Source organism: Perca fluviatilis, chromosome 7, assembly GCF_010015445.1.
Source record: "Perca fluviatilis chromosome 7, GENO_Pfluv_1.0, whole genome shotgun sequence".
NCBI classification, from domain to species: domain Eukaryota; kingdom Metazoa; phylum Chordata; class Actinopteri; order Perciformes; family Percidae; genus Perca; species Perca fluviatilis.
The window spans coordinates 14,741,945-14,754,712 of record NC_053118.1 but is presented as its reverse complement, the minus strand read 5'-3'; the positions used below and the strand labels follow the sequence as shown (position 1 = coordinate 14,754,712).

General features: G+C 40.3%; 1 protein-coding gene across 1 annotated transcript in view; it reads left to right on the top strand.

Moving 5' to 3' along the window:
* Positions 1-12,768, top strand: part of triob (trio Rho guanine nucleotide exchange factor b) — a 118,315-nt gene that overhangs the window by 1,472 nt on the left and 104,075 nt on the right. The window contains 1 exon segment of the mRNA XM_039805510.1: positions 10,566-10,619. Coding sequence (XP_039661444.1) covers positions 10,566-10,619 — 54 coding nt within the window.

Here is a 12,768-nt window from a genome sequence, read left to right as displayed (position 1 = left end):
TTAACCCAATCTGACACAGGAATTAGGAGGACAGGGAGAGCCTTTACAGCTTCTGAAAGGTACATGTTAAAGCAAAAGTCCGGTGTTTGGAAATAATGTCGCCACCATTAGCGAGGGACCACCTCTGATACATACCAGAAGAAGCAGCTGTCTCTCTCTCTCTCAGCTGTTTCTCTCTGTGACACCTGGTGCCTGGGGGTCTGCTGTTAACTATCTCCGCAGATTGCACACATTTAGAACACACACACACACACACACACACACACACACACACACACACACACACACACACACACACACACACACACACACACACACACACACACAGACAGCATGTGTAGTGCATATGAATCAATAATTGTAGCCAACATGCATAAATGTATACTACATACTTTTTAAATCCCATACTTTCTTCTGGAAATTGCCTCTGCCAGTTAGACTGTGAGGAATGTTGTCAAAGGGGATTGTATTCAAATGTTGCAGTCTCTCTTACTGTTGGTTGGATGCCTGCCAATGTATTTTCCTATAGCTGTGTTGTATCAGGCTGGAAAGTTGGCTCACAGTGAAGTTGGATTGCTTGGATGTTTATATAGTGGCAAACACAGTTCATACAGTATTCACGATGGAGACAGAAATAGGTTATGGCCTTAGGTTTTTTTTGTTATAAGATATGATTATGAAGAGAAACGCATGGGAAACTAAAATGGTGAATAATGTAAAATACCTGCATGTCTTCAGCTCAGATTAGAACTGATTTTTTAAAAAGTGTCTAGTTATCTTGTTTGATTAATGTGTTATACTTCATGCCACTCCGGTGGCACACAAAGATGGACATATTGGAAAGATGAACAAATCAATGAATCCACCCATTCACCACACTTAATGTGCTTTTAATTGGACTGTACCCTAACTAACTAATTTGTTCATTAATTTAGCAAATTTATATACATTTTCCATCACTTCATTAAATGTATTAAATTAATTGAAACATATCATTCATAGCCTAAAGTTAGCCTAATCTAACATTAAAAACATTTTATCTGTGATTTATTTATACTTTACTTTAAGTATTATCAATCACATATATCTGCAATTTACCCAAACATAGCATGATATGTATGTCATTTATTCGTTCACATGTATACTATTTATCCTAATCTTTCCTTTAGCTTCACTGTGAAGGACCAGTAGTAATGGCCAGCCCGCTCCCTGTAGCCTCTTCAGAAGGCTCCCTAATTGCTGCCAGCTTGTTGCATGTTGAAATCTTGGCACACAGCTGCTCATCCTAGTTGATCCCAAGCACTTTATTTCTGGGGCTCTGTGTATGTGTGAGTGTGTTTTGTTTTGCGCGGGATCTGGATGCACTTTGGTGCCCTGGTTAGTCAGTGAAGGCTAGAATATGTCAGATTCCTCTACTGAACAAGACCTAAAGTGACTGACTGGCTGTCTGAGCTGCTTTGCTAAGAGGCTGACTTAGTGAGAGACTTACTGACTGGCTGGATAATCAAATGTCATTTTGTAGCTACAAAGCTGGCTGACTGGATGTTTATTAATATTTCCTTCAAAGCACCAAGTGTTTCAATGTCCTAGTTTTGATCCTGCACTTGTTTTTATTTTATTTACCTAGATCAATAATTTTCTTATCGGCCCTTGAAAATACTTCATGTTCCTCTTTGCTTGATTATTTTGAGTGAGCAGATGGAGCTCCATCTCTGAGTCCCACACTGATGCTGTGGATCACAGCTCAGCTGCTGAGTCACTCTCCCAGGTTGCTCGTTCCGTGACTTAAAGTCCAATTCCGAAATTATTGCAACTGGTCAAAGATGAGAAATATTAAACTGCTTTCTTGAACATTTTGAAGACAGAAACTACTCTTTTTTAAAAAAATTTTTTTGCCTTTATCGTCCCGTCATGCTCAGCTGTCCAGGCAAATATCACCCCAGCTTTGAATGTGTTTGTAAAACAATCCTTTTACAGTATGGAAGTACAATACCACTCTTCATAACTATATTTAGTTGTTTATAAATAGCATAATCGGTAGACTGTTAGACACATAATATCTAATTATGTTTTGAGTACAGTTGATGATAGTACCCCTTTGTTTCCTGTTTGGATAGTGGATTTGGACTTTAATCAAGCATTATTCAAAGTGAGGCATCACAACCCAATAACATACTGCTGATTGCTCTGAGCCCACGCAAGTTAGCAGCATGTTCCCAACTTGAAATATTGGGTAATTTGTTATCAAAGCAAGTTGCTCATAACTAGATGTTTGCCTAGTTACCCAGTCAATACGTGTAATAGGATGAGTCTGAAAGTTGTGGTATATTGCTGTCAAATATATCTTCCAGCAGCACTGGCAGCAATCATGAACTGAGTACATTTCAGTAGAGGAACTTTCTGGAATGTCTGAGTCAGTGGTTCCCAACCTTTTTTCCTTGGCGCCTCCCCCTACTCATGTCTAAGAAAAGCTGAACTGAGAGTGGGTCTGGGAAAGGTTCATTGACAGTTCATTTCCAAAGGGGCGTCACCAACGGACGCCGCTCAAATGTCTCTGGGCGCATTGGATAGTCCTTCAACCAATCAGACCAACGATCCGGGTGACGCTGCGCCTCGGTAGCCGTCATGTTGAATGCAAACAAAAAGCTGCTCGCTGTCGCTGTGCTATCGCCGTCACGTAAAGCCCTCCTCAACGGTTGTGATTGGTGTAAAGCCCTCCTCAGCGGTTGTGATTGGTGCCTTGATTTTGGGGACATTGGAATTGGGTTTGAATGGGCTCTTCGCCAGACTGACTTGCAGAGCAAATCTCAAATTTGCCGGAAGTTCGTCAGGGTTTACCCAGGCTATGAGGATAGCCCTCTCCATGTTATTCTAAACATCCACATGCATTTTCTCCTCTGGCCCAGAGAGCACAACACACTGCATATTAAGAAAACATGCAAAAAGACAGACACAGGCAAATGAAGAAACATATTTAACAATTTGACAACACGTGCAGCATTTGGAAAACATCTTCATCTTCTTAAGCTCTCAGGGCCACTGTAATACCCCCTCTAGATATCAATACATTAATGTGCATAGTTTTTTTTTAGAGTGTGCAATGCATGCATTACCAATAAATAGAATTATATTCTGATCTGTGTCTGTCCCCTGTAGGACCTCTTTCCCATGTCATTCCTATGCTGTCATCAAAAGTCTACCCTATGGTACCCTGGATCACTATGCAGGGCCACCAACACCAGATCCAGCCATTGTTATTGATAATTGGCCTTCAACTTTCCCAAAGCCTCTAGCGTATTGTAGATTGAAAAGCATGTTGGGAAAATGCTGTGCGACTGTTATGCATGTTACTGCAGTATATGATGGTTCAGCATACCTTAATGTGGAGTCAACTTTTGCACTGCAGAGCTACTGTCTATTACTTAGCTTCATCCCTGGCAGCCGTTAGCTCCATGTGAACTAAAATCCTGTAGTCACTGGTGACACTCAAGTGATGCATTACATCTTTAAATGGCTATATTGTTAAATATTTAGGAGCATTATGAAGAAAGCCTTCTTGGCAAAACCAAAAATAACATTTGCACAATAGTATATTTTTAAAAGGTATTAATTCATAGATGGTCTCTTGAGTAATGTGTAATGAAGTTACAGGACCTGTGCAATATCATTATTGTACCAAACTGCACTGTGAAACTCAATTGACATAAAAGCAGCCAGATGTACTGCATGCTGGAATAAGATTAAATAACTGTCTAAACAACTTGCGTAAGAGCCGTATCCGCAGTCATAACTACACTGATCATAAGACAGTGGTCATTTGTCATGGAGGATGGGGTTTAGGTTTGTTGCAAATATCTACTGTTGAAGTAAACTGTGCAGCTGGAAGCCAGTTTCATACATTACTGTATGTAACTGGCTTCTAGTCTACTCATTATTAATGCAGACATGCTTTCATCTGTACATGTATGAGTGTATTTGCAGTCAGCAGTGTTAAATAATAGATTTTTTTTATACCAGGAGAATAATTGATAGGCAGGAGCGTAAGTAATTACCTCTGCTTTGTCATTGTAGTTCTACTGAGAATAATTATGAAAGACTTGAATGCACAGACAGGTTGTAAAACCCCTATGCTTTTAAAAAAAAAAAATACTTTGTAGCTGGCCTCAAAGCGCAGGCTCAATTTAGACTCACAGCAAATTAAAGCAAAAACAAACAACTAAATAAACACCAATAATGTTTGTTGCACTTCTTTATGCATGCTTTATTCATCAGCGTGTTGTCCAGTGCATCTTGCATTGAGGAAACAAGACATTAGCATCAGCAATGGCAGTGTCAGTATTGACAACGCAGTGAGGCAGTTCTCTCTGTGCCCAAAGTGAACCCACTGACCTATGCCAGTGCAGGCTGTAATGAGAGCCAAATCACTGAACAGTGAGTCTTCATTTTATTCAAGCACAGTCATAGTCAATCAAAGCATAATGACCTAATGTTGTCTTGCATACTTAAGCAAAAACCTTACATAAGCATGTAGATGAGGAAGAAGACTTCAACAGGCCATGCAGTATGCATCTTCAGAGTATAATGTACGATGGACAATACTGATAAAGAGAGAGAGAGGGGTGAATGGGAAAGCAAAGACGCATGTGTACTGAGAAGGGACACAGACAGGAGTAAAGACGGAGAAGTAAGGTCAAGAAAGCAAATAAAAACATAAAATAGAGGGAAAAGAAAGCGAGATTCAGAAAAGGAGGACATGACATACTTAAAGGGACAAACAAGCCTTCACTCATCAAATTATAGAGCTGAGGCTTGGGTGGAGCACACCCTTCAAAATGTAGGCTACTCTGCTCTTCATGAGGCTGAAACCGTTCAGTTGCATCCAGGGGCAGCCTAATTGGCAGTTGGTCAGAGTTAAAGACTATAAGCTTAGATTGGCATTGCCTGCACTGCTGAATCCCCTGGGCCCGCATGCACAGTCGGCTATCTCACTTATTCAACTCATGGAGAAACGGAGGACAAGCTTGAAAGACATAAATCTATATAGTTATTGTAAAACATATTTACAACATGCATGTTTATTATATGACAGATGCAGTACACAATAATAAACTCCTGCATAGCAATATCTGCATTGGCAAAAACTGGCTAAACTGAAAGTGCCATTACGATCATCAGGCTGATAAGTTGTTTGGCTTCTTGGCCAAACCTTTTTTTTATTCTATTTGTCAGTAGTTCAGTTCACCAGCAGGATTGGAAGCATATTCGTTTGTGATCAGCATGGTAGTACTTCAACAATCCAATACATCAGTACAGTATGTGTCAAATTGACACAAAGTAAACAAAATAACAAAATAAAAATAATGGCATTATTTGTATTGTATATGTGATAAGTTACTCTAAATCAAATGGTTCCAAATCTCTGCAAATCCCAAGTAAAATAACTAGATGTCATCATGATACTCATTTGCGGCAACTGGTTTGCCTTCGAAATAAGAGTGCTTGCAGGCAGGAATGCCTTGGTAGCCGAGAGGTTCAATGCAACATCACGGGTTTGATTCCTGCCTTGGGACCCTTGCTGCATGTTATACCCCTCCTTGGCTTGCTGCAAAATACATGGGCACAAAATAAGCAAAAAGGACTTTTGCATACTGTAATTTGTCGTAGCTGTGATCTCTTGCACCGCACAGTAAAATGTTTTCCTTTCATAAATAATGTATATATAAAATGTCTAGGTTCAATCTCACCTGAAACAGACCACATAACTCAATCAGCAAAAACAAAGTTAACCAGTTAACTGTTCAAATAAAAAAAAATCAGAGATGTGGTGTGTATGTGCCTGAACTTCTCTCACAAAAAAGACCAACATCATGAAAATCATTGGTCTTAAAATCATAAAATACAAATGGCCACATGGCTAATAAGCAGTTCGCAGCATACCAAAAATGAGTGATTCCAGGCCAGTGTTCTGTATGTGAGTGAGAAGAGGCAGTTTTCTCCTCCTCTCTTGAGTTTATATAAAAAGCATACTGTATGCTCCCAATAAGGACCAGATGTTGGGATGCTTGTTATAGCTCGTTCCTCTCTTAGTGTTTATTAGAGAGTTTTATGAAGAAGCCAATCAAGAAGGTAGCACGGTAAGGCAATTACCTATTTTACGGCCGGATTGGGCTGATCGATCTCACTCTCGACCTTTTCGAGAGAGTCGTAATACATTTTACGGACATGTAACCCCCCTGCATCTCACCAAATTATTGATTGTTGTAAAATGCCATGTACATCAATACCAGGGGTCACTTTGAAGACACAAAGACTTTGGGTTCTCTTTTCTTTAACACAGAGACAATGTGCAGATACGTTCCAGTTAGTTTGAACTCTAATGAAGCTGGTCAAATATTTTAGCTTGTCATTCATTTTCTGGACAGTTTGAACTCAATCTCAAGATATACTTGAGACCAGTCAGGAGCTACTGTTGAGGACCTCAGTGAAAACTATACAGAGCAATGATCCTACCTTATTAGATTTATGTTACATTCTGCTACATTGTGCCTATGATTAAAGAGATCTTTCCCATTATGTAAAGTGATGAACATACAATTATTTATGGCCCTTAACTATATCACCTAAAACTAACCAAAGTAGTAAAATGAACACTGTTGATAAAGATAATTAATTTCCAGCCATCATGGTTGGGATCAGTTGATAACACATGATATACCTGAAAGATGTTGGCTGGTAGCCTTATGTCGTTAATCAGGAATTCCAATAGGTTGGTAATGTGTTAGTAGGATGGGAAATGTATCCTGTGGGACAGCCTCATTACTTCACACACACGACGCACACACATGCACAGAGGTATAAATCACTACATCCCACCCATGTCGCCCGGAGCTCTGGAAGCAAGGAAGAGGGGGATGGAGGAATGGATTGAATGAACGAGGGATGGAGGCATAGGAGGATTGCGGGTCATAAAAATAGGCTGTGGGCTGGTCTGTGTGTCTCCTGCAAATCCCCCATCTGATAAGAGAGAAACCTATTGTCAATCAACTGCAGACTTCCTCTCATTTTATCCTTTTTCATTCCTTTCATCGCCTCCTCCACTCCTCTCCCACACAGCCTTCCATCATTACCTCATACCTAGCCTCTCAGGGTTGTCATATATTCAAATAATGATCTTGTTCTGTAATATCTGGTCTTGTGTATGTGATTCTCACCACAATGCATGCCTTCCTTTGCTTGTAAATTAAGTAAATGAGATTTTTTTTTTTTTACAGACTACCAAAGAGGTGTGTGCCACCTTAACAAAACAACAACATAAAGTTTAGGGTGTTTGGCCGCAACGCTTTAGCATAGATCTTAAAAGGAGAGTGCATTGTCCCAAAAAAAGCAAAGCATTTTCACAGTGTTATGTCATCTTTTGGAACCAAAAGCATTGAAAAAGCATTTTAGCATTGGTGGAAACCACTGTATAAACATATATTAATTGACAAAATGTTTGCCAGGATTCCACCACATTCCTAATTCTTCCTTCCTTGATCTTTCTCCCCTCTTTTGACCCTTTAGCAGATGTTTGAATCCTCCCTGTCTTTCACAGTTCCTCCCCTATCTCCTCTTCCTTTCCCTAAAGCTTAAACCAAGGAAGCATCTGGATCTGGTATCTGAAGTCACAAGCCTCCCACAATGCTTTGTGCCTCCTTTGAAAAAAGCACTTTGAAAAAGCAGCCACAGACTCATGAGGCCATGCCCCCCCTTGAGTTCTGAGACACACAGTTTTTAAGAACTTCCTCTTAAGAGAGAGGTGCAGTGTCAGTGAGTTAAGTGTCGGCAAGTGTGTACATCTTTCATTTATAAAGTCGGTTAAAGAGTGAGCCAGTTTTCTGTCATTGTGTAGAGTGAAAAATAATGGGCTTTTTCTTTAGTTTTAGGGTATTATGCTATGTATGTATGTTATATGAGGTTGATAGTGTAGCAATAACTTTCAATAATTTATGTTCTCTCACACAAAATAGCACACTTTCACACCTCTAGCCGCATCCTTGCAACTTCAGATACCAGACCCATGCACTTTACTGCACTTCTCTGCAAGCCAAGGCCTTACTTCAGTCAGTATGAAAAAAATAAAATAATTAACAAAGCAGAACATGGACTCAGCTTTGGTAAAATCAAAGCACAGCCTGCAGTGTATGTTTACATACATGTGTGAGCTTGTGTGCTGCCTAAGACTGCTTGTCTTCTGTCAACAGCTGTGCTCAGTCTGTCCAACAGGAACTGTGTAGTCTCTCTTTCTCTCATAAACACACACACACACACACACACACACACACACACACACACACACACACACACACACACACACACACACACACACACACACACCCACAAAACCACACTCTATATCTTTCCCTCTTGCTTTGAAGACAGCAGTAGGCTCTGATCCCTGTCGCATGAACAGTGCCAACCCAGTGCTCTTCTGGCTTAGGAGGGCTAAACTGACGCTTTGCCTCTCTGGCCTCAGATAAAATAGGTTAAGGATTAAACTTCACATCCCATCCTACTGTATTGGCTTGCAGAAGAAATACTGCCAATTGTGTTGAACTGTCCTGTCTTGTACTGTCATCGCTAAATGTTGTTTATTTTGTTGGTTTAGCATTCACACACATAGCTCTGGCTACAACTTGTTGCCAATGAAACACTAAATATTTGCACATCAAAGAAAATAAAGTGAATTTGATATTTCGCACTTCATTACTGATAGATAAACCTGTGAAACAAAGAGCACAGTTCCACTTTACTTTGAAGAAAGAGGCCCTTACTGATTTTTCCTTCGTTATAAAAACTTGTTTCAACAGCCTTCCAAATCATCCTCTCTAAAGGGGCATTCCACTGTTTCCACCTCTGAACATTAGATTCTTCTTGTTGACCCTGTATTGAAACTGTACTGTTGAAATAAAATAGAAATCTGATCTGTTTGTTATCCTCACAAGGTGTAGATGCAGCTCAGATGAGAAGATTTTTAGAGAATGCTTAGTATATGTTCCCTTTCAAACATTTTTTCACAGCTTGATCTTGATCAAGTGAAAGCTCCGTCACTTGTTTTTGACCTGCGGTCACACGGTTTCTGTCACCCTATTTGGTAGAAGATTACTTCTACCGTCTCTCCTTCACAGACTCCTTCTGTCCATATGAGCATGTTGCCACCTAATCCCTGCCTGGCAGCATAAGATGGCCATGATTTCTCCAGACAATATCTAGTCACTATACATCATAAAGATGGTTTAACACTGACAATAGTGTTAGAGAGTATCTGAACATTCACTAGAGTTAAATGTGTAACTTCTTTCACACACTTTTTCTAAGTTTCGAACACACCTTGCAATCAAGAAAAAGATGCTGAACGCATAAGGCCTCAACAATTATGTTAGAGGATAAGCACTATTCACTGGACCAAACACTTTATCCATTCTACCCTGTATAAAATGAAGCATATAGTGTGTGACCAGGTGCTTACTGTAATCCTTGTTAGGCAGCAGCATATGCCAGGCTGCTCCTTTCAGAAAGGCAGCCAGAGGAAGTCAGAGCAAAGAAGAGCTAAGCTGCCCCGTTCCTCATTCCCCGCCTCTCCTCTCTGTTATCTCGTGCCACTGTAGTGTCCGACTGTTGACTGACCCAGAAACAAAGTTTGTCAGATACAAGATGCATGTCAGTACGTATCTAAATTTCATTGCGTCCTTTTATTCAGGATATAACTTTTATTTATTTTCAGGGTCAATGTGATCAGCACAGAACACTTCCCACGTCTCTTTTTCAAGAAAAAATAAAAGAAACATGGCCATTTTGCCTTATTTATTTATGTATAATTTATTGGATTAGCAGGCGGTCCACAATGAGCCAGTCGTTATTAATTAATCAATTCTGAATTGATCGTGATGCCAAAACTGACGCCCATGATTCAAGCACTGCAGCCAGACAGGACCCAATTTTGCCTCTAATGTTACAAGCTTAGACTACCAAGCACCAGACACACATCTCTGATTTTTTCCAGGTCTGGTTGAATATTCTTAACATTTCATCTCCCTGAATATGATTCCTCAGGCATTAGAGATACAGATATGTACTCTACTTGGTATCTTTAAATGATTAATTCGCTTATCAGCTGGTGTGGTAAGAGTCATGCATAAATCTGTATGTGTGTGAGAGCATACAGATCTATAGTCTCGATAATTTAACATTTTAAGTGCACAGTATGTCTTTACCAGCTCATGTTCAGCTAAAGCATGCATTACATGCATGTGAGTGCACATTTACAGTATGTGTGTGTGCACATGCATCTACGTGCAGCATGTTTAATGGTGTTTAATCTCAGGGAGGGACTATCCAGATACTCAGATCAAAGAGCTGCTCCACAATTGCTTACTCTCTCATTTGTACCCTGTTAATCACAAAGCTCTAACTTCTGACACTAAAACATGGTGAAGGTTGTGGTACTGCTTCAGTAGGTCACAAGACAGTCCTTTCCCTTTATTTCCTTCATTAAACTTCCTCTTTTTTTTCTCCCTGTCTCTTTTTAGATTGCTCTCTTCCAAAATGTGAATCCAAACTGGATGGCCCAGGTCAAACCTCAGGTAGGTCTGATTGTCACACAGTCATGGGTAACCAATTAGGAATCTCCTTTCGAAGCAGAATGCACATTGCTCCATGCTAAACATCCCTATATATGTGTCTTGCCAGTCAGTGATTAGGAAAAAGATTACACTTATTCTTATTTGTCAAATATCAAAATAGAATTCAAGCCGAAAGTGGGAACCAAGGTATGGGAATGAATGTTCGGATGGTGAATGAATGAACAGCACACAGCACAGCAACACAATCCCTTTTTTTCCTCTCAGCGCCACCTTTCCCTTTTCTTTTTGGCTTTCCATCATCAGACTCACACACTGTCTGTTAACGTAGACTTCCCAACGTGACAACAAAAAAAAAAGGTGTCCGATGGCTTTACGCCATAGGCCGACCAGGGCGATGCCATTTGGGGAGGGGCCGCTCACTGATGCCCCTATATTTCTGAAAATCCTAGACATGGTTGTGACCGTTAGTGCTTTCTGATTAGCCTGTGTTTGTATTGAAATAAGAGGCTGCTGCGGCCCACCGTAAGGGTTGAGCAGAGTCTGCACAGTTTGACCAGCGGGCAGCGTTGTTGCTTGCAATGTCTAACTATTATCAGACCGGCCCTCACGGCCTCGAAACACTACTGGCCCAATGGGAAAAGTCCCGACTCTCCCGATTGCCACTCCGCCACTCTGTGTGTAAGAGGGATACGGAGCTGATACACCAAGAACACCATGTACCATGCCCTCTTTAAGTAAAATGGTGTGTTCCATCAAAGCTCTTCTGCCTAGAATCCCATTAGACTCAAGCCTGTCTGTGGCATCAGCTAGCAACCATGACCTTGTGGGTCACATCCCTAATACCCCCAGGACCTACATACTAAAAATATACCAAGTCACTCTCTTTTTGGGGTTATAAACAGGAAAGTCAAGTGACCCTTATAAGGGTATGCACAAATGAATGTGGGCCTGTTTGGTGCTTTTCCATAGAAAGTCTGATTTAAATTAAACAGACTTGGTGTAATATGTGCCAGGAAAGTTGTCATACAGTGGCAGAAAGTATGTTTGAGTTGTAATAGCAAAAATGAACACAAAAAAACAACTTCAAAGATTTTTTGTGCATGCCACGTAAGTGTGAAGCAAGAGGAGAGTGTCAGTAATGGATGGGACACATCAATCATACATCAATTGTTGTGATCGCTCGAACATCATTGGGTTCTATTTCCCTCTGTGAGCCCTATGTGTTCGACACTGTTTTGACCTGATGTTTTCCAATTGGGTCATTCAGGGATGAACATTTTACAGGCTGTTTTTAAATTGACAGCTTGATCTATTATTCCTACTTGCCAGAATTTGAATGGGTGTCAATGGGAAATGATTTGGATATGCCAGCCAAATCCTGTGCACAGGCCTTTTGCCCAAAAACCCTTGAAGTTCATCCCTGAGGCTGACTCACAAAAATGAAGGCTGCAGTGGTGTGTCTTTGTATATTTTTGTTGAAATCGGAATAGAAATTCACGAGCAGCTCACTGTAAATCAGAGTAATCAGGTTGTACTGGCCATTTCTGGCTGATTTCTGACCCGATTTTTTCCTGCTCATTGTTCATTTTCAGATCCTCTACAAAATTAACTTGCCTTTGAATTAAATGTCAATTTAGCAAATTCTCTAAAATATTCTGTTGTACTGTAACGTGAAATTGCAGGTGTGCAAGTCCTCTGGGGAAAAGAAGAAGACTAATGAATCTTTCACTTATTAGCTGATCTGGCACATTTTAAACACAAAGTGTGCTATAGGCCAAAACAGAACATTTATTATTTGTTCTTGTGTGAATGAAGGATGTGTGTGTGTGTGTGTGTGTGTGTGTGTGTGTGTGTGTGTGTGTGTGTGTGTGTGTGTGTGTGTGTGTGTGTGTGTGTGTGTGTGTGTGTGTGTGTGTGTGTGTGTGTGTGTGTGTAGTGGATGAGTGTACCCCCTCAGCAAGGCTGACCAAACATTCAAATAAATACACTGATTTTCTGGCTATTTTGATCCCTAAGTGGGAAAGTATTATTGTTTGTTTGGCTCCTCCCAACCATGTGTATGCATTTTTAGAGTTTTCTTTTCCTTTTTCTACAATAGCTAAATGTGCTGCTCATCTATGCTGTTGTAATGTTTGGTCTTGCCTCTATG